This window comes from Symphalangus syndactylus, chromosome 4, assembly GCF_028878055.3.
Source record: "Symphalangus syndactylus isolate Jambi chromosome 4, NHGRI_mSymSyn1-v2.1_pri, whole genome shotgun sequence".
NCBI classification, from domain to species: domain Eukaryota; kingdom Metazoa; phylum Chordata; class Mammalia; order Primates; family Hylobatidae; genus Symphalangus; species Symphalangus syndactylus.
The window spans coordinates 128708739-128731494 of record NC_072426.2 but is presented as its reverse complement, the minus strand read 5'-3'; the positions used below and the strand labels follow the sequence as shown (position 1 = coordinate 128731494).

The 22756-nt window shown below is 35.6% G+C and overlaps 1 protein-coding gene and 1 long non-coding RNA gene across 10 annotated transcripts in view; one reads left to right on the top strand and one right to left on the bottom strand.

Annotated features, from left to right (window-relative positions):
- Positions 1-22756, top strand: part of MAP9 (microtubule associated protein 9) — a 46385-nt gene that overhangs the window by 1461 nt on the left and 22168 nt on the right. For 4 of the 8 annotated variants that reach the window (XM_063638302.1, XM_063638305.1, XM_055276211.2 and 1 more), the window contains exons 3-7: positions 375-459; positions 1945-2265; positions 6836-7062; positions 18433-18526; positions 20157-20404. In XM_063638302.1, coding sequence (XP_063494372.1) covers positions 375-459; positions 1945-2265; positions 6836-7062; positions 18433-18526; positions 20157-20404 — 975 coding nt within the window. The remainder of the gene's footprint in view (positions 1-374; positions 460-1944; positions 2266-6835; positions 7063-18432; positions 18527-20156; positions 20405-22756) is intronic. The other 4 variants (XM_063638303.1, XM_063638304.1, XM_063638307.1 and 1 more) reach the window with 2 other exon arrangements.
- The window catches only part of LOC129481165 (uncharacterized), a 32802-nt gene continuing 18148 nt past the window's right edge, over positions 8103-22756 (bottom strand). For both annotated transcript variants that reach the window (XR_008657279.2, XR_008657278.2), the window contains one exon: positions 8103-8386. This is a non-coding gene — a long non-coding RNA (uncharacterized lncRNA). The remainder of the gene's footprint in view (positions 8387-22756) is intronic.

Below are 22756 nucleotides of genomic sequence, written 5' to 3'. Positions count from 1 at the left end.
ACAAAAGCTCTTAAAAATACCAATTTCTTTCAAAATACCAGTTTTTAATAAATTATAATCTACATTGAGCCCCTTCTTGTTTGTTACCCTCCAGCTCTAATTATAACCTGCAATTAACTTATTCTATAATGTGTGTCTCCTCTAGCTTAACTGCAAGCTCCATGAGGAAGGGCTCTTGTCTGTGATGCTCTGCATTGAGTATGAGGCATAAAGTGGGTACATGGCATAAAGTGAGCTTGCAGGAAATATTTGTTAGATGAATGAAACCTAAGTTTGAAAGCAGTCGTTAATCAAGCATTGTTTGTTTAAAGAATTACTTGTAAATATGATACCTCCATGTTTGGATGGAAATTGATTTCAGTATCTCATTTCAGGATGAGCTAATAAGAGCAATTACAGCTCGCTCAGCCAGACAAAGGAGTTCTGAATACTCAGATGACTTTGACAGTGATGAGATTGGTATGTGACAGTATGGAAAAGTGAACCACTTTTCTTCTTTTTGCTTCCTTAGTTTTGTATTTAGCCAGCCCCCCAACCACCCATCCCCTCAATCATTTATGTTAAAATAATACCTATGCATTCACTAATTTTAGATTTTCAACTTTTTAATTAGTAGAAAGCCACTCTTAATTTTCAAGAAGTTGTATGATTTTTGTTTTTTGTTGTTGTTTTGTTTTCTAAATGTGTATACGAAAATATAAATTGATGGCAAGTTTGCAGTAAAAGGATGGCTGCCAGTGGTAAACCATGTTGGAGAAGACCGGTTCATCTTTAAGATCAACCCTAGGAGGTGCTACAGCTAGTTAGTAACTATGTCCCACAGAACTAAACTTTGGTGCACGTTAGAAGTACTTTTATAAAGTTTGCTATAAATCAGATTTTTTTTTGGCTGTGATAAAGGGTAAATTTAAAAACCACAGACTCTTCGTGTTTCATATATCAGTACTATTATAATTTGGTCTCTCTTAGCCATGTAAACGTACTAACATTTTGGTTTCAGGTGTAAGCATACAGAATTCTAAACTTGGTGTTTTATTTTTTTTATTTTTATTTTTTTTGAGATGGAGTCTCACTCAGTCACCCAAGCTGGAGTGCAGTGGTGCAATCTCGGCTCACTGCAACCTCCGCCTCCCAGGTTCAAGCAATTCTCCTCCCTCATCCTCCTGAGTAGCTGCGACTACAGGTGCCTGCCACCACACCTGGCTAATTTTTGTATTTTTAGTAGAGATGGGGTTTCACTACATTGGCCAGGCTGGTCTCTAACTCCTGACCTTGTGATCCGCCCGCCTTGGCCTCCCAAAGTGCTGGGATTACAGGTGTGAGCCACCACGCCTGGCCTGGTGCTTTATTCTTTAAAATTTGGTGAATAATTGTAATTGATTTCTGTAAAACCAGTAATAACCACAGTTAAATCACCGCTGTATAGTTGAGTTAGCATTTCTTATGATTCTTAGTAAATCTAATGTTCTGGTGTGGATGGAATTGTAGTTCCAAAATTTTTATGGAAAAAAATATAATTAGTAATTACTAATTAAATTCTTCCATTTACAAATGTTCTTGATTTTATATGAGGAAGTAATTTGCAAATAAAAGTTTAACAGTCCATAATCTAATTTAAATGCTACATGGCTGATTGTTAGGGACCTTTGGATGACTTTTTCCAGAGCAAACAGTGTTTGGTTGTTTGGTACCCTACAGACACACAATAAATACATTTTGAATAAATCAATGAAATTGGAATTTTTATTTCATAAATGTTAATGAAACATGCCTGAGTTAGCTGTGTTTTTAGAGCTGCAAGTCTATTTATAAAATACATTTGTGCCTATTCATTGTTAGAATTTTGTTTGTAGCTTTTAAGGTAAACTTTTTTGATTAAGTGAACGTAACCTTGACAATTTTTAAAAATACTGTTGAAAACATTTTTTCTTTTCCATTTTTCAGTTTCCTTAGGTGATTTTTCTGACACTTCAGCAGATGAAAATGCAGTTAATAAAAAAATGAATGACTTTCATATATCAGATGATGAAGAAAAGAATCCTTCAAAACTATCGTTTTTGAAAACCAAGAAATCAAACAGTAACATAACCAAAGATGAGCCAGTGTGTGCCATCAAAAATGAAGAGGAAATGACACCTGATGGATGTGAAGACATTGTTGTAAAATCTTTCTCTGAATCTCAAAATAAGGATGAGGAATTTGAAAAAGACAAAATAAAAATGAAACCTAAACCCAGAATTCTTTCAATTAAAAGCACATCTTCAGGTAATTTGTTAGGATTACTGTAATTGCATTTCTTGGAAGTTTATTTTAAGATAATCAGTCCCCAAATTTTTATATGGTAGCTAGTATATATTTAAGAAAAAAAGACAGACTTAACTTCAATTTTACAGACCTGTTGTATTTTGTCCTGCATCTAGGCTGTTGCCTGATAGAAAGCCAAAGCACCTTTAGTTGTCCATAGCATCCATAGCTGTGGATCTCCAGACACCTAGACCTGTGAGCTTCAGTTTTGTTTGTAGGTGTGGAACTGGAATGGAATGCTGTCTAATCCCTCTCACACTCCAAAGATTAGAGTTACAGCAATATTGAGACTAATCCTTAAAACAATCTTTGCCATACCAACATTGTGCCAGAAAATTTTCTTGACATTTGTATATTTGAAGAATGAGTTATGTTATTGCTGCTGTTTTTTGTTGAAGCGTCCAGGCGCTCCTTAAGAGAATCTCCATTTGGTCTCTGTATTGCCTATGAACATCTACTAAGATTCAGTTTTCCAAAGGAAAGTTTCTGGTGTGATCTGGGATTACAGTTAGTTCTCCCCACAATTTTACTGAACTTTAAGCATAAAGGAACAAAGATAGAATGAAACAGAGACCAAGTCCTCTCACATACCCTGGGCCACCATTCATGAACTTGTATATGCAAGGTTAAGGATTTTGTGTTTTTCAGTCTTCTTTGTATTTTATAAAGGAATTATTAGTTGATGTTAACCTTCATAAAAATCTCCTCCCATATCATCAGTAAATACAGTGCTGGTAAATATTTCAGACTTTGCGCATTAGATACCAGTGGTAACGTCAGACAAAACTTTATTTCAGGCATGTATTGGGGAACTGCTCCTTTCTTCCTGACCCCACAATCTCATTAACTTTGAAATGAGCAAAGGATGTAAGCAGAGCAAAGAACACCAGAATAATGTCCAGGACACTGGGGGAAAAGGCTCTGTATATTATATATGACTTCAGCAAATAAGTTAAGCTTCAGTATCCTCATGACGAGGAAGCTAAAAATAACCCTCTTTCTATTCCTGCAAAATTGTGAGAGTTTATTGAAGTGCATCTCATAAACTATAAAAATCTACAAAAATGCAAACAGGATGCATAATGAAATTAACTTGTTAAAATATACCTTCCAAGTATAGTGAGTGAAATCAATGCTGGAGAGAAGAGGAACATAATTGAACTTTGTTATTAAGAAAATGCGAGCATATATAGCAACTAAAAATTTGTCTGAGACAGGTGGATGTATATAATTAGAAGTTGATGGTAGATAATCAGGAAAGCAATAATCCACCTATTTTATACCTTAAAAAAAAAAACAAAAAACCTGTGGTGGGTTACAATGAATAAGGAAATACTGTATTTTAACCACAAGGTGGCATCAGGATCCTAAATGCTCTACTTATATATGCAATGTTATATTCAGTATGTGTAATATAAAAATAATTACCTAAATAGGTAATTGTATACATTGATACAATTGAAGAAAAGCACTTTTCTTAGAGTATAGTCATTTTTTTTTTTTCTTTTTGGGAACTTGACAGTACTTCTGGAAGTGGAATTTTTGTAGAAAATATATTAAAGTTGTCATTCTCAGGTTCTTCAGGTTGAAAAGTAAAAATTGAGGCTAGTGTTCCTAAGATAATATCTGGCATATAGAATATATTGGGTATTTAAATGAATAAATTAATATATGAATGATTTATCTTTGAAAGAGGGAATATGGTTCATGAGTTTATCTTCTAAATTCTTTGACTTTTTTTTTCTATACAGGTTTGGAACTAAATATTTTTAATGTGGTGAGATATTGCTGAGTAGCAAGTAATGCTTTATGAAACTATTAGAGCTTGAAGGTTTTCTCTGTCCTTGCTTGTCTTTTGTAAAAAGTATAATAACCAGACTTTATAATCACTACTGAAGTGACAGTTGCTCTATAAAGTGAAAGTGTTTTTCACAGGATATGTTTTTATTTTAATACTAACATGACTGAAATCATGAACTTTGGAGTCAGGATGCTTGTCCTTTAATCTGAGATCTGCAGCCTGCTAGAGTTTGTGACTTTGGACATGAGACCTCTTTGTTCTCATTTTATTCATCTTTAAAAATGGGATAATAGTTGCCTACCTCTAGGAGTTTGAGGCAATTAAATGAGTTCACATATTTGAAGTGCTTCGAACAGTATTGGCATAAATTTAGCGCTCTATAAATGTTCTGATTATTCATTTTATTATTTAGCATTGGTTTATAAACATGCTCAGCAGGTATAAAGTATCAGTCATGCGGATGCGTAAGTTCTAGAGATCTGCTGTACATTGTGCCTATAGTTAACAGTAGTCTTTTGCACTGAATGTGTTAAGAAGATAGATCTCATGTTTGTTCTTACCACAATAATAAAAAAATTGACTCAACACCTTCTTTCAGGCATTATATAATACTCTGCTTAAACTGAGGCTCGAAAGACATGCAAGCATTTGTCAGGAAGAGAAGCAGGAAGTGGATATTCTAGGCAGGGGGATCAGCTTAAGTAAAGGTATGGTAGCAGGAGGGATTGGAGGGACTGTGGTATGTGTGCATGACAACTGTTAGCCCAGCATTTCAGAAACACAGATGACAAAATGGCTGTAGATAAGGCAGTGAAGGACAAAACCATAAAATCCCTTTTATGTTGTTTAAAGGCAGTTAAGCTTTTATTCTGTAGGATTGGATCATGGGGAGCCATTGAATAATTTTGTAGAAAGGAGTGATGTGATCTGATTTGGATTTTGTAAATATCATGGAAGCAGTGATCTAGGAAAGAGTGGATAAGGACCTGACAGCAGGGATGTAGAAAGTGGAATAAATGAGATATTTGGCAATTAGAATTGATAGGGTATATTGATACTTTGGATTTAGGGGATAATAGAGGGAGGAATCTAGAGCCCTTGGATTTGGGGTTGAACATTTGGCTGGAGTTTAGGATGTAGCTAAAATTGTCAAATACTTATAATAATACCAATTGGGTATGGTTGTGGAATCTTCTGGCAGAATCCATAAGCCCATGTTTAGGTAAATGGGAGGAAGATGTTAATTAGACCAATTTTGAAGTTTAGAAAAATGCATTTGTAGAACAATAGAAACATAAATATATATAGCAGGTAAAATTCAGGCAAAAAATATATTCATGGAAAGTCTTCCCATTGTTTCGAATGCTGGATGCATATCAGCATTAGATTCTTTTTTTTTTTTTTTTTTTTTTTGAGATGGAGTCTCGCTCTTTCACCCAGGCTTGAGTGCAGTGGCGCGATCTTGGCTCACTGCAGGCTCCGCCCCCCGGGGTTCACGCCATTCTCCTGCCTCAGCCTCCCGCGTAGCTGGGACTACAGGTGCCCGCCACCTCACCCGGCTAATTTTTTGTATTTTTAGTAGAGACGGGGTTTCACCGTGTTAGCCAGGATGGTCTCGATCTCCTGACCTCGTGATTCGCCCGCCTCGGCCTCCCAAAGTGCTGGGATTACAGGCGTGAGCCACCGCGCCCGGCCAGCATTAGATTCTTGACTTAAACTTGGAAGTAATGGAAAGAGTGAAATTTTAATAACTGCTAAAGAAGTTTTATGGACTCAGAACCATTAACTCATAAAAGATTCCTTCCTCTACTGAGAGTTAGCACTCCTATCCCTTGGGTGCCAACATCATCATCTTTGTCCTTACAATAGCACTTATAATCTTAGTGATCTAGTCTTGTAATTTTGTTTAGAAAAATCAACCTGTAAAGTCCCTGGACAGGTCCATTGCCGCTTTGTTGATTATGAGGTTTAGTAACGTGTACAGGGCTTGGTACTCAAAGGCTTGATGGATGGATGAGCCTCCTCATTTTATAGTGGTAGAAACTGGGGCAAGATTTTTGTTTTTTATTTTTAACATTTTTTTTGAATATTATAAGAGTTCACAATGTTGAAGAGTTAACTTCTTGTGACTGGTTACTTTTAGGATGACAACTGTTTCTTTACTTTGTTTTTGTTGTTGTTGTTGTTGTTTTTTTGTTTTTTTTTTTTTTTTTTGAGATAGAGTTTTGCTGTTGTTGCCCAGGCTGGAGTGCAATGCTGTGATCTCGATCTGGGCTCACTGCAACCTCAGACTCCTGGGTTCAAACAATCCTCCTGCCTCAGTCTCCTGAGTAGCTGGGATTACAGGCACGTGCTACTACGCCCGTCTAATTTTTTTGTATTTTTAGTAGAGACAGGGTTTCATCATGTTAGCCAGGCTTGTCTCGAACTCCTGACCTCATGTCTGCCCACCTTGGCCTCCCAATGTGCTGGGATTACAGGCGTGAGTCACCCCTCCCAACGTGCTGGGATTACAGGCGTGAGTCACCACGTCCGGCCTGATTACTAACCGTCATTTATTTGTGCCTTACTAGAGCTCTGTATAGAGAAGAGTTGTGGGCTTCATCTGGACTCTTCAGGACAGAGAACGAAGGGGCATAGGCACAGGAGGGAAGTATGGTAGCACCCAGAGAGATAGATAAAGCCATGGTCATTTTTTTGTACACACACTTTAACCATTTTATTTTTCAGCAGAAAACAACAGCCTTGACACAGATGATCACTTTAAACCATTACCTCGGCCAAGGAGTATGTTAAAAAAGAAAAGTTGCGTAGAGGAGAAAGATGGACTAGAAGATAAAGAAACTGCCCTCAGTGAAGAATTGGAGTTACATTCTGCACCTTCTTCCCTTCCAACGCCGAATGGCATACAATTAGAAGCTGAGAAAAAAGCATTCTCTGAAAACCTTGATCATGAGGTTAGCACTACCACTAAACTGTTGAATTGTGTTCTTGAATTTATGCTTTTTTATCTGATTATGAAAAAGAGAAGGAGAGAATGAATTTGTACGCATGTGTGTGTGTTTTACATATTTTCTTCTGCAACTGATAAGGAAATAATTTTTAAAAATACACTGTATTCCACCGAGTCTAAAACTGCATCAATTCTAAGATGTAGCATTATTTTACGTACCACTAAGGAAGAAGGAAATGCATCCAATTATACTATAATACACCAGTGATTGTAGAGTTTATCCAGTTTTAGACAGAGTAAAATGCCAAACAGTGTTGCTTTTCTGAGTCTATATAATAGTGTTTATCTTTAATAATTTTTTAAATTTATGTATCTTTGAATTATGTAATTTATGGCTAAGAACAATATAGTCAGTGTCATTTTATTTATTTGATTTTATTCACTCAACAAATGTGTGTTGAATGTTCATGGCACTCTTCTCTGTTCTTTGGGCTATGTTCTAATAGCATTAAATGTGGCCTTTCAGGTTTCCATCAGGGAGTTTACTATGCATTGTTATTAAGGGAGAACACTTCGTTTTTCTCTTTGTATTTCACTATGAGAAGCAAATTGTCCCTTCTGAACATTTCAGTAGGGAAAAGTACAGGAAGAACATTTCTTCCCCATAATCTGCTTGGGCAGATTAGGGAACTGCATGCCACCTGGCCAAGCTTCTTTGTCTCATCGCTTGTCTGCGGTGTTGGTGCTTAAGGATCTGCTCTCTGGGAGGTGAGGCAGAAGGTGCTGAGAGGAGCTCTTTTGTGCTGTGACTAAATGGGGGAATCCCCCTAATTCAGACTGGAAGTATTAGGAAGCACAATAGGCTACCAATTCAAATCTTGTTCTGCAGTTGAACTTTACCAGTAAAGCTGACAATTTGATATACGCCTAACTGACACCACCATGCTGTTTCTTAATTTGTTCTGAAAACCAGAAGAAGAAACCCAAGCAATTACTTTATATTTAAGAAAATTATCTGATCTGTTGAATATTGTGCTAGTTTCTTGTAGCTGCTGTAACAAATTGCCACAAACTGGTTAACTTAAAACAACAGAAATGTATTCTCTTAGTTCTGGAGGTGAGAAGTCCGAGATCAAGGTGTTTGCAGGGCCATTTTCCTCTGAGGGCATCACGGAAGAATTCTTCCTTCCCTCTTCCAGCTTCTTTCTAGTGGTTGCCGGCAGTCCATGACATTCCTTGGCTTGTAGCTGCATCATTCCCGTCTCTGCCTTCATCCCATGTGGCCTTCTTCATTGTGTTTTCTCTGCATGTCTGTGTCTCTTCTTTCTCTTAAAAAAAGACATCAGGCATTGGATTTAGGGCCCACCCTAATTGAGTGTGTCCTCTTCTTAACTATTTAAAGCTGTAAACACCTTATTTCCTAAGAAAGTCGTATTTTGAGGTTCTGGATGAACATGAATTTTGGGGCATTAATGTTCGTATGTTAAACCTAGCATTCCTGGGATAAACTCTGGTTAGTCATGGTGTGATATTTTATTGTGGGATATGATTTGTTAAAATTGTGTTAAGGTTTGCATCTATATTTATGAAGGCTATTGGTCTGTAATTTTTTTCTTATAATGTTGCCATCAGGCTTGGGTATCAAATGAGTTGGGGAGTGTCTTTTCTTCCTTTATTTTATAAAAGTTTGGTATCATTTTTTTCTTAAATGAGAGGATTCACCAGCACAATTATCTGGGCCTGGAACTTTCTGTGTGGAGACATCTTTGGCATTACATTTGATTTTTTAAATAGGTATTTCAGTACTCACATTTTCTGTTTTGCCAGTTTGGTAATTGTGTCTATCAAGAAGTTCGTCCATTTCATCTGATATGTTGAGTTTATAAACAGAGATGTTCATGATAGTCCCTCATTCTTTTGATGACTAGGATTATCATGACATTTCATTTTCATTTCTAACATACATAATTTGTGTTTTGTGTCTTTCCTGCTAAATCTTGATAGGCATTGCTTAGTTTTATTAAACTTTTTTAAGAACCACTTTGGCTTTGTCATATGTTGATGCAAAAGTAATTGCAGTTTTGGCCATTACTTTCAATGACAAAAACTGCAATCATTTTGCACCAACCTAATAATTTTCTCTATTGTTTGTTTCATTGATTTTCAGTAATGGTATTATTCAGTATTATTTCTTTTTTTTTTTTTTTTTTTTTTTGAGACGGAGTCTCGCTCTGTCGCCCAGGCTGGAGTGCGGTGGCACGATCTCGGCTCACTGCACGCTCTGCCTCCTGGGTTCACGCCATTCTCCTGCCTCAGCCTCTCCGAGTAGCTGGGACTACAGGCGCCCGCCACCACACCTGGCTAATTTTTTATATTTTTAGTAGAGACGGGGTTTCACCGTGGTCTCGATCTCCTGACCTTGTGATCTGCCCGCCTCGGCCTCCCAAAGTGCTAGGATTACAAGCATGAGCCACCACGCCCGGCCGTATTATTTCTTTTACTTTCTTTCTTTTTTCTTTTTTTTGACACAGAGACAGAGTCTCGCTCTATCGCCCAGGCTGGAGTGCAGTGGCACAATCCCAGCTCACTGCAAGCTATGCCTCCCAGGTTCACGCCATTCTCCTGCCTCAGCCTCCCGAGTAGCTGGGACTACAGGTGCCCGCCACCATGCCTGGCTAATTTTTGTATTTTTAGTAGAGACGGGGTTTCACCGCATTAGCCAGGATGGTCTCGATCTCCTGACCTCGTGATCTGCCCGCCTCGGCCTCCCAAAGTGTTGGGATTACAGGCGTGAGCCACCATGCCTGCCCTCTTTTACTTTCTTTTGGTTTAATTTGCTTATCTTTAGATTTGAAAATTTTCTCGCTCATTTTTAAGATTTTCGTGTTTTCTGCTAAACCTGTTGAAAGGTGTAAACTTTCTTCTTTGCACTGCTATAGTGGCCCCGATTTTTTGATGCCTTTTATTTTTAATTACCATTTCTTTAAGTATATATTTTAACTTCCCTTGTGATCTCCTGTTTTAAAAATTTATTTTTTAGTTGAAAAATAATAATTGTACATGGGGATTTTTCGATACATGTAGTATATAGTGATCATTGTGATCTCTTTTTTGACCAGTTGGTTATTTTGTGGTGATTTATTTTATTTTCAAATCCTTGGTTCTTCTCTAGATATACTTTTGCTGTTAATTATAAGTTAATTTTGTTGTAGTCTAGAGAACGTATCTTACATGATTTCAAATTTTTAAAAATTATTATTATTATTTCTAAATGGCCCAGCTTTAGTGTATCTTGTGAAAGTCTCATTTGCATCTGCAAAGTAGATATGTTCTCCAGGTGTTGAATATAATGTTGTGTAATTTAAGTTTGGTCAACATGGTTGGTAATGTCATTCAGATCTTCTTTATCCTTACTGATTTTTCATCCAATTTGTTTACCTGTTACCAACTTAGGGGTATTAAAATATCCAGTTATGTTTGTGGGTTTGTTTATACTTCTCTTTAGTTCTTTCAGTATTTTATAACTTTGTTATCAGGCACATACACATTTATTATTATTATGTTTTGAGCATTATGAAACGTCTCTACCTCTGGTAGTATTCCTTTCCTTATCTTGTAGATTGTTTTGTGTAATACTTCAGCTTTCTTATGACTAGTGTTTCCATGGTATATGCTCTCTATCTTTTTTCTTTCAAACTAATTCTGTCTTTTTTTATTTAATTTAATTTTATTATTATTATACTTTAAGTTTTAGGGTACATGTGCACAATGTGCAGGTTTGTTATATACGTATACATGTGCCATGTTGGTGTGCTGCACCCATTAACTCCTCATTTACCATTAGGTATATCTCCTAATGCTATCCCTCCCCCCTCCCCTCACCCCACAACAGTCCCTGGAGTGTGATGTTCCCCTTCCTGTGTCCGTGTGTTCTCAGTGTTCAGTTCCACCTATGAGTGAGAACATGCGGTGTTTGGTTTTTTTGTCCTTGAGATAGTTTACTGAGAATGATGATTTCCAGTTTCATCCATGTCCCTACAAAGGACATGAACTCATCATTTTTTATGGCTGCATAGTATTCCATGGTGTATATGTGCCACATTTTCTTAATCCAGTCTATCGTTGTTGGACATTTGGGTTGGTTCCAAGTCTTTGCTGTCGTGAATAGTGCCACAATAAACATACGTGTGCATGTGTCTTTACAGCAGCATGATTTATAGTCCTTTGGGTATATACCCAGTAATGGGATGGCTGGGTCAAATGGTATTTCTAGTTCTAGATCTCTGAGGAATCGCCACACTGACTTCCACAATGGTTGAACTAGTTTACAGTCCCACCAACAGTGTAAAAGTGTTCCTATTTCACCACATCCTCTCCAGCACCTGTTGTTTCCTGACTTTTTAATGATTGCCATTCTAACTGGTGTGAGATGGTATCTCATTGTGATTTTGATTTGCATTTCTCTGATGGCCAGTGATGATGAGCAGTTTTTCATGTGTTTTTTGGCTGCATAAATGTCTTCTTTTGAGAAGTGTCTGTTCATGTCCTTCACCCACTTTTTGATGGGGTTGTTTGTTTTTTTCTTGTAAACTTGTTTGAGTTCATTGTAGATTCTGGATATTAGCCCTTTGTCAGATGAGTAGGTTGCGAAAATTTTCTCCCATTTTGTAGGTTGCCTGTTCACTCTGATGGTAGTTTCTTTTGCTGTGCAGAAGCTCTTTAGTTTAATTAGATCCTATTTGTCAATTTTGGCTTTTGTTGCCACTGCTTTTGGTGTTTTAGACATGAAGTCCTTGCCCATGCCTATGTCCTGAATGGTATTGCCTGGGTTTTCTTCTAGGGTTTTTATGGTTTTAGGTCTAACATGTAAGTCTTTAATCCATCTTGAATTAATTTTTGCATAAGGTGTAAGGAAGGGATCCAGTTTCAGCTTTCTACATATGGCTAGCCAGTTTTCCCAGCACCATTTATTAAATAGGGTTATCCTTTCCCCATTGCTTGTTTTTGTCAGGTTTGTCAAAGATCAGATAGTTGTAGATACGCAGCATTATTTCTGAGGGCTCTGTTCTGTTCCATTGATCTATATATCTGTTGTGGTACCAGTACCATGCTGTTTTGGTTACTGTAGCCTTTTAGTATAGTTTGAAGTCAGGTAGCGTGATGCCTCCAGTATCCCATGTACAATTATTATTTTTCAATCTTTTGGCTTAGGATTGACTTGGCGATGCGGGCTCTTTTTTGGTTCCATATGAACTTTAGTTTTTTCCAATTCTGTGAAGAAAGTCATTGGTAGCTTGATGGGGATGGCATTGAATCTATATATTACCTTGGGCAGTATGGCCATTTTCATGATAATTGATTCTTCCAACCCATGAGCATGGAATGTTCTTCCATTTGTTTGTATCCTCTTTTATTTCATTGAACAGTGGTTTGTAGTTCTCCTTCAAGAGGTCCTTCATGTCCCTTGTAAGTTGGATTCCTAGGTATTTTATTCTCTTTGAAGCAATTGTGAATGGGAGTTCACTCATGATTTAGCTCTCTGTCTGTTATTGGTGTATAAGAATGCTTGTGATTTTTGTACATTGATTTTGTATCCTGAGACTTTTCTGAAGTTGCTTATCAGCTTAAGGAGATTTTGGGCTGAGACAATGGGGTTTTCTAGATATACAATCATGTCATCTGCAAACAGGGACAATTTGACTTCCTCTTTTCTTAATTGAATACCCTTTATTTCCTTCTCCTGCCTAATTGCACTAGCCAGAACTTCCAACACTATGTTGAATAGGAGTGGTGAGAGAGGGCATCCCTGTCTTGTGCCAGTTTTCAAAGGGAATGCTTCCAGTTTTTGCCCATTCAGTATGATACTGGCTGTGGGTTTGTCATAGATAGCTCTTATTGAGATATGTCCCATCAATACCTAATTTATTGAGAGTTTTTAGTGTGAAGCGTTGTTGAATTTTGTCAAAGGCCTTTTCTGCATCTATTGAGATAATCATGTGGTTTTTGTCTTTGGTTCTGTTTATATGCTGGATTACATTTATTGATTTGCGTATGTTGAACCAGCCTTGCATCCCAGGGATGAAGCCCACTTGATCATGGTGGATAAGCTTTTTGATGTGCTGCTGGATTCGGTTTGCCAGTATTTTATTGAGGATTTTTGCATCAATGTTCATCAAGGATATTGGTCTAAAATTCTCTTTTTTGGTTGTGTCTCTGCCAGGCTTTGGTATCAAGATGATGCTGGCCTGAAAAAATGAGTTAGGGAGGATTCCCTCTTTTTCTATTGATTGGAATAGTTTCAGAAGGAATGGTACCAGTTCCTCCTTGTACCTCTGGTAGAATTCGGCTGTGAATCCATCTGGTCCTGGACTCTTTTTGGTTGGTAAGCTATTGATTATTGCCACAATTTCAGAGCCTGTTATTGGTCTATTCAGAGATTCAGCTTCTTCCTGGTTTAGTCTTGGGGGGGTGTATGTGTCCAGGAATTTATCCATTTCTTCTAGATTTTCTAGTTTATTTGGGTAGAGGTGTTTGTAGTATTCTCTGATGGTAGTTTGTATTTTCTGTGGGATTGGTGGTGATATCCCCTTTATCATTTTTTATTGCGTCTATTTGATTCTTCTCTCTTTTCTTCTTTATTAGTCTTGCTAGCAGTCTATCAATTTTGTTGATCGTTTCAAAAAACCTGCTCCTGGATTCATTAATTTTTTGAAGGGTTTTTTGTGTCTCTATTTCCTTCAGTTCTGCTCCGATTTTAGTTATTTCTTGCCTTCTGCTAGCTTTTGAATGCATTTGCTCTTGCTTTTCTAGTTCTTTTAATTGTGATGTTAGGGTGTCAGTTTGGGATCTTTCCTGCTTTCTCTTGTGGGCATTTAGTGCTATAAATTTCCCTCTACACACTGCTTTGAATGTGTCCCAGAGATTCTGGTATGTTGTGTCTTTGTTCTCGTTGGTTTCAAAGAACATCTTTATTTCTGCCTTCATTTCATTATGTACCCAATAGTCATTCAGGAGCAGGTTGTTCAGTTTCCATGTAGTTGAGCGGTTTTGAGTGAGTTTCTTAATCCTGAGTTCTAGTTTGATTGCACTGTGGTCTGAGAGACAGTTTGTTTTAATTTCTGTTATTTTACATTTGCTGAGGAGAGCTTTACTTCCAACTATGTGGTCAATTTTGGAATAGGTGTGGGGTGGTGCTGAAAAAAATGTATATTCTGTTGATTTGGGATGGAGAGTTCTGTAGATGTCTATTAGGTCTGCTTGGTGCAGAGCTGAGTTCAATTCCTGGGTATCCTTGTTAACTTTCTGTCTCGTTGATCTGTCTAATGTTGACAGTGGGGTGTTAAAAGTCTCCCATTATTATTGTGTGGGAGTCTAAGTCTCTTTGTAGGTCACTCAGGACTTGCTTTATGAATCTGGGTGCTCCTGTATTGGGTGCATATATATTTAGGGTAGTTAGCTCTTCTTGTTGAATTCATCCCTTTACCATTATGTAATGGCCTTCTTTGTCTCTTTTGATCTTTGTTAGTTTAAAGTCTGTTTTATCAGAGACTAGGCTTGCAACCCCTGCCTTATTTTGTTTTCCATTTGCTTGGTAGATCTTCCTCCATCCCTTTATTTTGAGCCTATGTGTGTCTCTGCACGTGAGATGGGTTTCCTGAATACAGCACACTGGTGGGTCTTGACTCTTTATCCCATTTGCCAGTCTGTGTCTTTTAATTGGAGCATTTAGCCCATTTACATTTAAAGTTAATATTGTTATGTGTGAATTTGATCCTGTCATTATGATGTTAGCTGGTTATTTTGCTCGTTAGTTGATGCAGTTTCTTCCTAGCCTCGATGGTCTTTACAATTTGGCATGTTTTTGCAGTGGCTGGTACCGGTTGTTCCTTTCCATGTTTAGTGCTTCCTTCAGGAGCTCTTTTAGGGCAGGCCTGGTGGTGACAAAATCTCTCAGCATTTGCTTGTCTGTAAAGTATTTTATTTCTCCTTCACTTATGAAGCTTAGTTTGGCTGGATATGAAATTCTGGGTTGAAAATTCTTTTCTTTAAGAATGTTGAATATTGGCCCCCACTCTCTTCTGGCTTGTAGAGTTTCTGCTGAGAGATCTGATGGGCTTCCCTTTGTGGGAAGTTCTGTCTTTTCATGTAAGTGAATCTCTTACAATAAGAGTTTGGTGTCACTTTTTTATTAAGTCTGACAATCTGTGCCTTTTAATGTAGTGTTTTGTCCATTTATGAATGTTTTGTCCATTTAATGTAAATACTGATATGGTTGGATTTAGGAGCAATTTGTTGCTCTTTATTTTCTATTTATCTGTTTTATAAAATTATTGTTTTTATTGTTGTTTCTGTTACTCCTTTCTTGCCTTTTTTTGAGGAGATAATCATGAATATTTTAGTTTTTTATTTTTATTATTATTGACCTTTTATCTATATTTGTTTGAATTGTATTTTTCAGAGTTGATCAGTGGATTATAGAATACATCTGAAAATTATCATAATCTATTTAGAATTGATATTGTATTGTTTCACGTTTGATCTAGAAACCTTGGAATAATATAGTTCCATATACTCCCTCATCCATTGTGCTATTGTTGTCATATATATTATATCTGCATATCCTATAATCCCCACAATAGAGTTATAACTTTTTCTTAAAGAGCCCTTTCAGTTTTTTGTATTAGACTTTTAAAAAATTAAAGAAGGCTAGAATAAATATATATTATATATCTACTGTATTATATATTGTATATATTATAGATAACATTCTATTGCTAAATATATTATAGATAATATATATTTGTAGATAATATCTATATATAGGTAATATATATTCTATTCTTATATATTATAGATATATAACATCTATTAATCTATTTATAGATATTCCATATCTATAATAGATATTATCTATTATATATATCTATAAATAGATATTATCTATTATATATATCTATAAATAGATATTATCTATTATATATCTATAGATATTCCATATCTATTCTTATATATTAGATATATAATATCTATATAATCTATAGATATATAACATCTATATAATCTATTTATAGATATTCCATATCTATAAATACACATACAATTTCTAGGGATCTTCATTTCTTACTGTAGATTCAGATTACCATTTTGTGTCCTGTCAGTCTTACAAACTTATTTTACATTTCTTGTAATACAGGTTTACTAGTGATGGATTTTTCTCAGTCTTTGCTTTTCTAAAAGTATTTGTCTCGTCTTTGTTTTCAAAGGGTGGTTGATGTGATTGTATCCTTCTTTTGTAACAGTTTCCTTCTTCTAGCTCCAGCTCTTTATAGATTTCCATTTTTATTGGCCTCTCTTGTAATCATTCATTTCATTGTCCTCTCTATATAATGTGTTGATTTTGTCTGAATGCCTCAGGAATTTTACTCAAGATTGTGGTTTTTATCTTTTGATTACAGCAATTTGACTACATGGTGCCTAGGTCTAGCTTTCTTTATGTTTATTCTGCTTGACGTTTGTTGAGCTTTCCAAACCTATAAGCTGATACTGTCTGTGAAATGGAAAGATTATTATTTCCCACCCTATTTTTCTTCCTTTCCTTTTGGTACTATAGTTACACATGCATTGAAATTTTTGCTATATCTCACTGATCTCTGAGATTCTGCTTATATTTCTTAAATCTTTTTTCCTCTTTGTTTTTAAGGCTGAATAACTTGTATTACTTAGTCTTCAGGTTTACTGATTGTGGTCCAGAGAATGTATCTTTTATGATTTCAAATTGTATTAAATTGTTTTGTTCTGTTTTAATGTCCCAGCAAAAGCGTATGTCGTGAGAGTTCCATTTGCCATTGCAAAGTATGTGTGTTCTCCAGGTGAATTTTTTATTTCACTTATTGTGGTGTTCAACTTCAGATTTTCCATTGGTATTTTTTCTGTTTTTTATATCTCTGATAAAATCCCCCATCTTTTCAGCCATCATGCATATATTTTCCCCAAAGTACTTGAACATATTTATAATAGCTATTTTAAAGTCCTCGTCTGCTAACTCTAAAATGTGAGTCATCTCTGGGTTGGTTCCTATTGACTGTTCTCTGTTTTTTTTGTTTTGTTTTTTAAATAAGTGTCACCATTTTCTGTTTCTTTAGTGACTTTTGATTGAATACCGGGTGTTCTGAATGATATTTTATAGAGATTCTGGATTCTTTTATGTCCCTTCAAACATATTTTCTAGCAAGCAGATATCATGGCTGGACACAAATTCCCAATCCTATTTCTCCTGCAGTGGATATCAGCTGAAATTTCTGCTTAATTTTCCAGTTTCTAGCTTCTACGCTTTTACAGGATCCTCTGAGGTCTCCCTTATGCCACAAATAGAGGTGGTAAAGGTTTTTGGTGAATTTCATATGCAGATTTTGTGGTCACTGTCCTCTGCTATTTTCCACATACTTATTGGCTGATCTGATGGTCCTAGACTCTGTCCTCTGTCCCCTCAAGTCATTCCACCAAGGCTGTAGCTTTCTATTACTTGAGCTGCATAGATTGGAGAATGCCTTCTAGCAAAAAGCTACTAATTTGCAGATCTCCTCAGGTGAAGCTTTGTATTTCAGGGTAGACTCCAGTGTCTCAGCACTTCTTCCATTTTCTCAAATGTTTTCTCTCCATTGCTTTTGACTTATCATTTCCTTTGCACCCATAAAATATTGCGGAGAAAGAAAATTAAAGTATTTGTACAACAAAGTTGAACTTCCTACATTATAATATCATTACCTTTAGGCTAGATGATTCTATGAAGAAATGTTTACCTTAGATAGACAAATATAATTATTTCATATCAGATACAATTTTCAGAATTTTGAGGAAAACTCAAGTGCATGCAATCTATGTGCTTTTCCTATCTAAAATATTTGGAAGTAGCTGCTTACTTGATTTTATTAAATGCTTTCATTTGGATAACTAGTAATATTTATTTGGAACTAAATTATTTTACCTGTCTTCTTTATGCTTTCTTTCAAAGGATAATTGTAGGAAGAGCTATCAAAATCAAATCTTGGCCTTAAATATTTATAAGAAATGTGATTATAAAGTAATAGGAGTTTTGAAAATTGGTAAAAATAAATAGAGGTGGTGGTAGTTAAAGAACTTGAATAACTCTTTCAGTGACCCCTTTTAATGACCAAGACATCAACGCTTGAAAGTAAAGCATGCTGACCTCCATTGGCTTGTCACACTTTGCGTTTCAGCAACAAATGCCTAAATAATGCAGATTTCAGAGTTCTGCGCTATTTCAATTTGTAGTTTTAATAATGCTATTGTTCCCATAAATGTTAATTATTAAACTTACGTGGCAAATGTATTTTTTTTTTTTTTGCGAAAATAGGATTCATGCTTAACAAGTCTAGCATCATCATCACTTAAACAAATTCTTGGAGATTCTTTTTCACCAGGATCTGAGGGAAACGCATCTGGAAAAGGTGGTTATATCTAATAATTATATCTTATTTGTGAACTCTGTACTACTTAGACTCCTGTTTGTAAGAGAAATAATGCTTTGTATAGTTATAAGAGAGGTATATGTTTTTATGTGTTTGAGTTTTAATCCTGACTATGTAGTTAACTAACTGTGATTTTGGATGCAGAACTTAATCTCTCAGTGCCTCAATTTCCCTAAGTTATATTATTTGTCTCATAAGGTTATTGTGAAAATTAAGTGATATAGTGCATTTTAGCCATTAGCCTAGTTAATAGCCCAAGTGGAGTGAGCACTTAAGGTAAACTATCGTTATGTATGTGTTGCTCTGATATTCTGCAGGACAACATAATAGCTAGGTGGAATTTTAAAGTGAGACTAAGCTAGATTCCAATACAGGCACAATTACATAAGCAAAGTAATTAACTTTTCTGACCCTGTATGTTGATCTTTAAAATGGGTAAAATAAGAGTAATCTGCCTTATAGGGTGTTGTAAGAATTAAACATGTAAAGCATTTACAGCAATACCATAGTAAGCACTTGGTGTGATATGTGAATTGTTAACATAATTTCTTTCCTTAGTGATATGTAGCTTAATGAAACCTAAAAGACATAGCTATTTCTACGTCTGAGATGTGTAATGAACATTTTAGTGCTTACTATGGAGTATCATCTTTGTCATTTTACAGATGAGAAAAGCTAAGTGCAGTGACTTGGGGAAACATACCCAAGGTCAGTGATGGAGCCATAGTTAAATCTTGAGCTCCAAAGTTCTTGTTCTTTTCACTGAATAGATTAAGAGCTCCAAAGAATCCAATAGTGAATTGAATGATTTTAAGCCCATCTTACCTCAAAACAAATTCCAAAAAATTGTCATAATGAAACCAACAGAATTAAGACTTTTGACAGTGAAGATTCAGGTTTAGCTGCAAGGTGGACGTTGGTAGAACTGAAAGTTGGTGATCCCATTCCAAAATGTGGTAGAATCAGAATAGTAGAAGCAATTCTATAAATGCAAAACTGAATCTTCTTATGCCAGAGCTTGAGCCTGTTTCTTGGAGCACTGAGAGGATAAGCAATAGGTTTGTCTTTATTGCCCCTTATGGTATCAGAGGCAGTACTACATTTTGGTGAGATGAAACTCACTAGAGACTGTGTGAAATTGCATTGCATTAATTCTTGGTTCTTTCTGCATCTATACAATTCAACAATTGTACTACTAGTAACTGTAGTAGCCTAGAGCGGTGTGACATCTTCTTATGCAGCCTGTTTTTCCAGCTAAGAAACTCAGGCTTTAGAGTTGAACAAATATTGTCATCTCACTTACTTGGTTTGTATATCAACAAGCTCTTTTGACGTGTCTTTGTTTTAGGGTAGTTATTCCATTCTGTTTATTAATATGCTATTTTTCTAAGTACTAGATTTGTTAAGTGCTTCATTAGTTAAGCATAGACTATATTTTTGGAAATCACTTTTGAAAAGTTTATGCAAGTTTAATATGATAGTTTTCTTCATATTTTGCAAGAAAAAAGAGTTTATAGATAGTCCTCATTTAAAAGAAAGCAAATGAATCAACTATTTGCCTTATTAATTCAGAAGGGGGTTTTAATGCTATTACTATGTCTCAAAATAGATCCAAATGAAGAAATCACTGAAAACCATAATTCCTTGAAATCAGATGAAAATAAAGAGAGTTCATTTTCAGCAGACCATGTGACTACTGCAGTTGAGAAATCCAAGGAAAGTCAAGTGACTGCTAATGACCTTGAAGAAGAAAAGGCAAAAGCGGAACTGATTATGGATGATGACAGAACAGTCGATCCACTACTATCTAAATCTCAGAGTATCTTAATATCTACCAGTGCAACAGCGTCTTCAAAGGTATTTGTAAAAATTCATACCTTTCATACTACAGCTTAAAACTTGAAATAGAACTTTTAAGAAATTTTATCTTCTGTGTTATATACTTCTGAATTACCAGTGGAAAATTTATCTTTTGATAGTGATATTATATTGTCACATGGTTCTTACCTAATCCAATAAAATTTAACTTTAAGGAAAGTTTGTAGTGAATATAGTGAAACCCAGTGTTTAAAAATTATCAGAGGTATATGATCATAATATACTTTTAAATGTCTCAGAAATGCATACTCATGGTGTATATATTTCCATAGGTCTTCATATTTTAAAAATATAACTGTCTGGAATAATTTCTGAGATTTTAAATTAGAGTTATGTTTTTGGATATTGTTTTAAAACATGTTAACAACTTTAACCAAAATCTTAAAGAAATGTTTATCAACGTCCGTGCTTCTTTGAAATAGATGGTTATCATCAGGAACATTATTATTGTTATTCATATTTGATCCTTTGCCTTTATTTCCTAATTTTCAAAATAATGAACTGGTGCCCTGGCAACCCCCAGAGATGATGAAGTTGCTTTGTTTTTTCTTTTTTTAGTTCATATAAATTTAACGGGTACAAGTGCTTTTTTGTTACATGGATATATTTTGTAGTAGTAAAGTCAGACTTTTAGTATAAACTAAAATGTACATTGTACCCATTAAGTAATTTCTCATCCCTCACCTCCCTCTCACCTTTCCTAGTCTCCATTATCTATTATTCCATACTCTATATACATGTGTACACATTATTTAGCTCTGACTTGGAAGTGAGAACATGTACCATTTGACTTTCTGTTTCTGACTTATTTCACTTAAGGTAATAGCCTCCAGTTCCATCCATGTTGTTGTAAAAGATATTATTTCTTTTCTGTATGGCTGAATAGTATTCGTGTGTGTGTGTGTGTATGTGTGTACACATTTTCTTTATACAATCATATGTTGATGTACACTTAGGTTGGTTCCATATCTTTGCTATTGTGACTAGTGGTGTGATAAACATATGAGTGCAGGTATCTTTTTTATATAATGATTTTCCTTTTGGCAGATACAGTGGGGTTGCTGGATTGAGTGGTAGTTCTGTTTTTACTTCCTTAAGAAATCCCCATACTATTTTCCATAAAGATTGTACTAATTTACATTCTTACCAAGAGTATGCAAGCATTCCCTTTTCTCTGTGTTTTCACCAACATCTGTTGCTTTTTTAACAACTTTTTAGTAATAGCTAAATATTCTGACTAGTATAATATATCTCACTGTGGTTTTAATTTGTGTTTCTCTGATGATTAGTGATGGTGAACTTTTTTTTCATATGTTTCTTGGCCACTTGTATGTCTTCTTTTCAAAAAGTCTATTCATGTTTTTTTTACCCTCTTTTTAGTGGGGTTATTTGTTTTTTGTTGTTGGGGGGAACATTATTATTCTAACCTTAAGAAACAGATACGTGATATGTAGGATTACTTGTCCCTACACTAAATTGTGCCTGAGTGCTATACTTTAAAAATTTATGGTGTAGCATTTTCAGTCTTTGTTTCTCCTGAATTTGTCATTATCTCTTATAGCTGCAATTAGCTAGAAGCTCTGTGTATTTATTATCAGGGGAAGAAAACAGGGCTAGCTGAAAATTTGTGTTTGAGCAATACTTTTATGATATAAAATACAAGCTTTTCTTAAAATTTATGGAGAAGATTCATTAAGCCATGTTCCAGGTATATCATCCTTAGCCACTTTCCTTAGGAAAAAAACACTACTGCCAAGTTAGGGATGTGTTTATTATATCTGTGCTCTCACTTTACCACTAGCAACCATTCACTAATCACTAATATAATCATTCTCCATTAAAGTCTTTTTGTTGGTTTCTCATCACAAGAATTCCGTCCAGACTCCTCATCGCTGCCTAGTGATCTCACCTGGTTCTTCCCAGACCATGTCTTCCTCCGCTTTCCCTGCCATTCACTATGCTTCAGCTCCATTCACCTCTTTCTGTTTTTCAAAGATATCAGGCTCCGTCCCTTCTCAGGCTTTTACCTCTTGCTGTTTCTTTCTTTCATAGACCTTCAGCTGGGCCCTTTGCACTCATTATATGTCTTAGCTCTGATGTCAGCCCCTCAGGACAGCCTTCCCTGACCAACTTCTTTAAAGCAGCTCCTCAACCCCACTCTAGTCATTCTCTGTCACTGTACACTATTTTATCTCCTTCATGAGTCATGTTTGCTTATATATTTATTTTTGGTGATCCATCTCTAGAATTTAATGTTCTTAAGGGCATTTTATTCACTGATTTGTTCCCAGTATCTACTGTGTTTGACACATAGTAGATGCTTAAAGAATA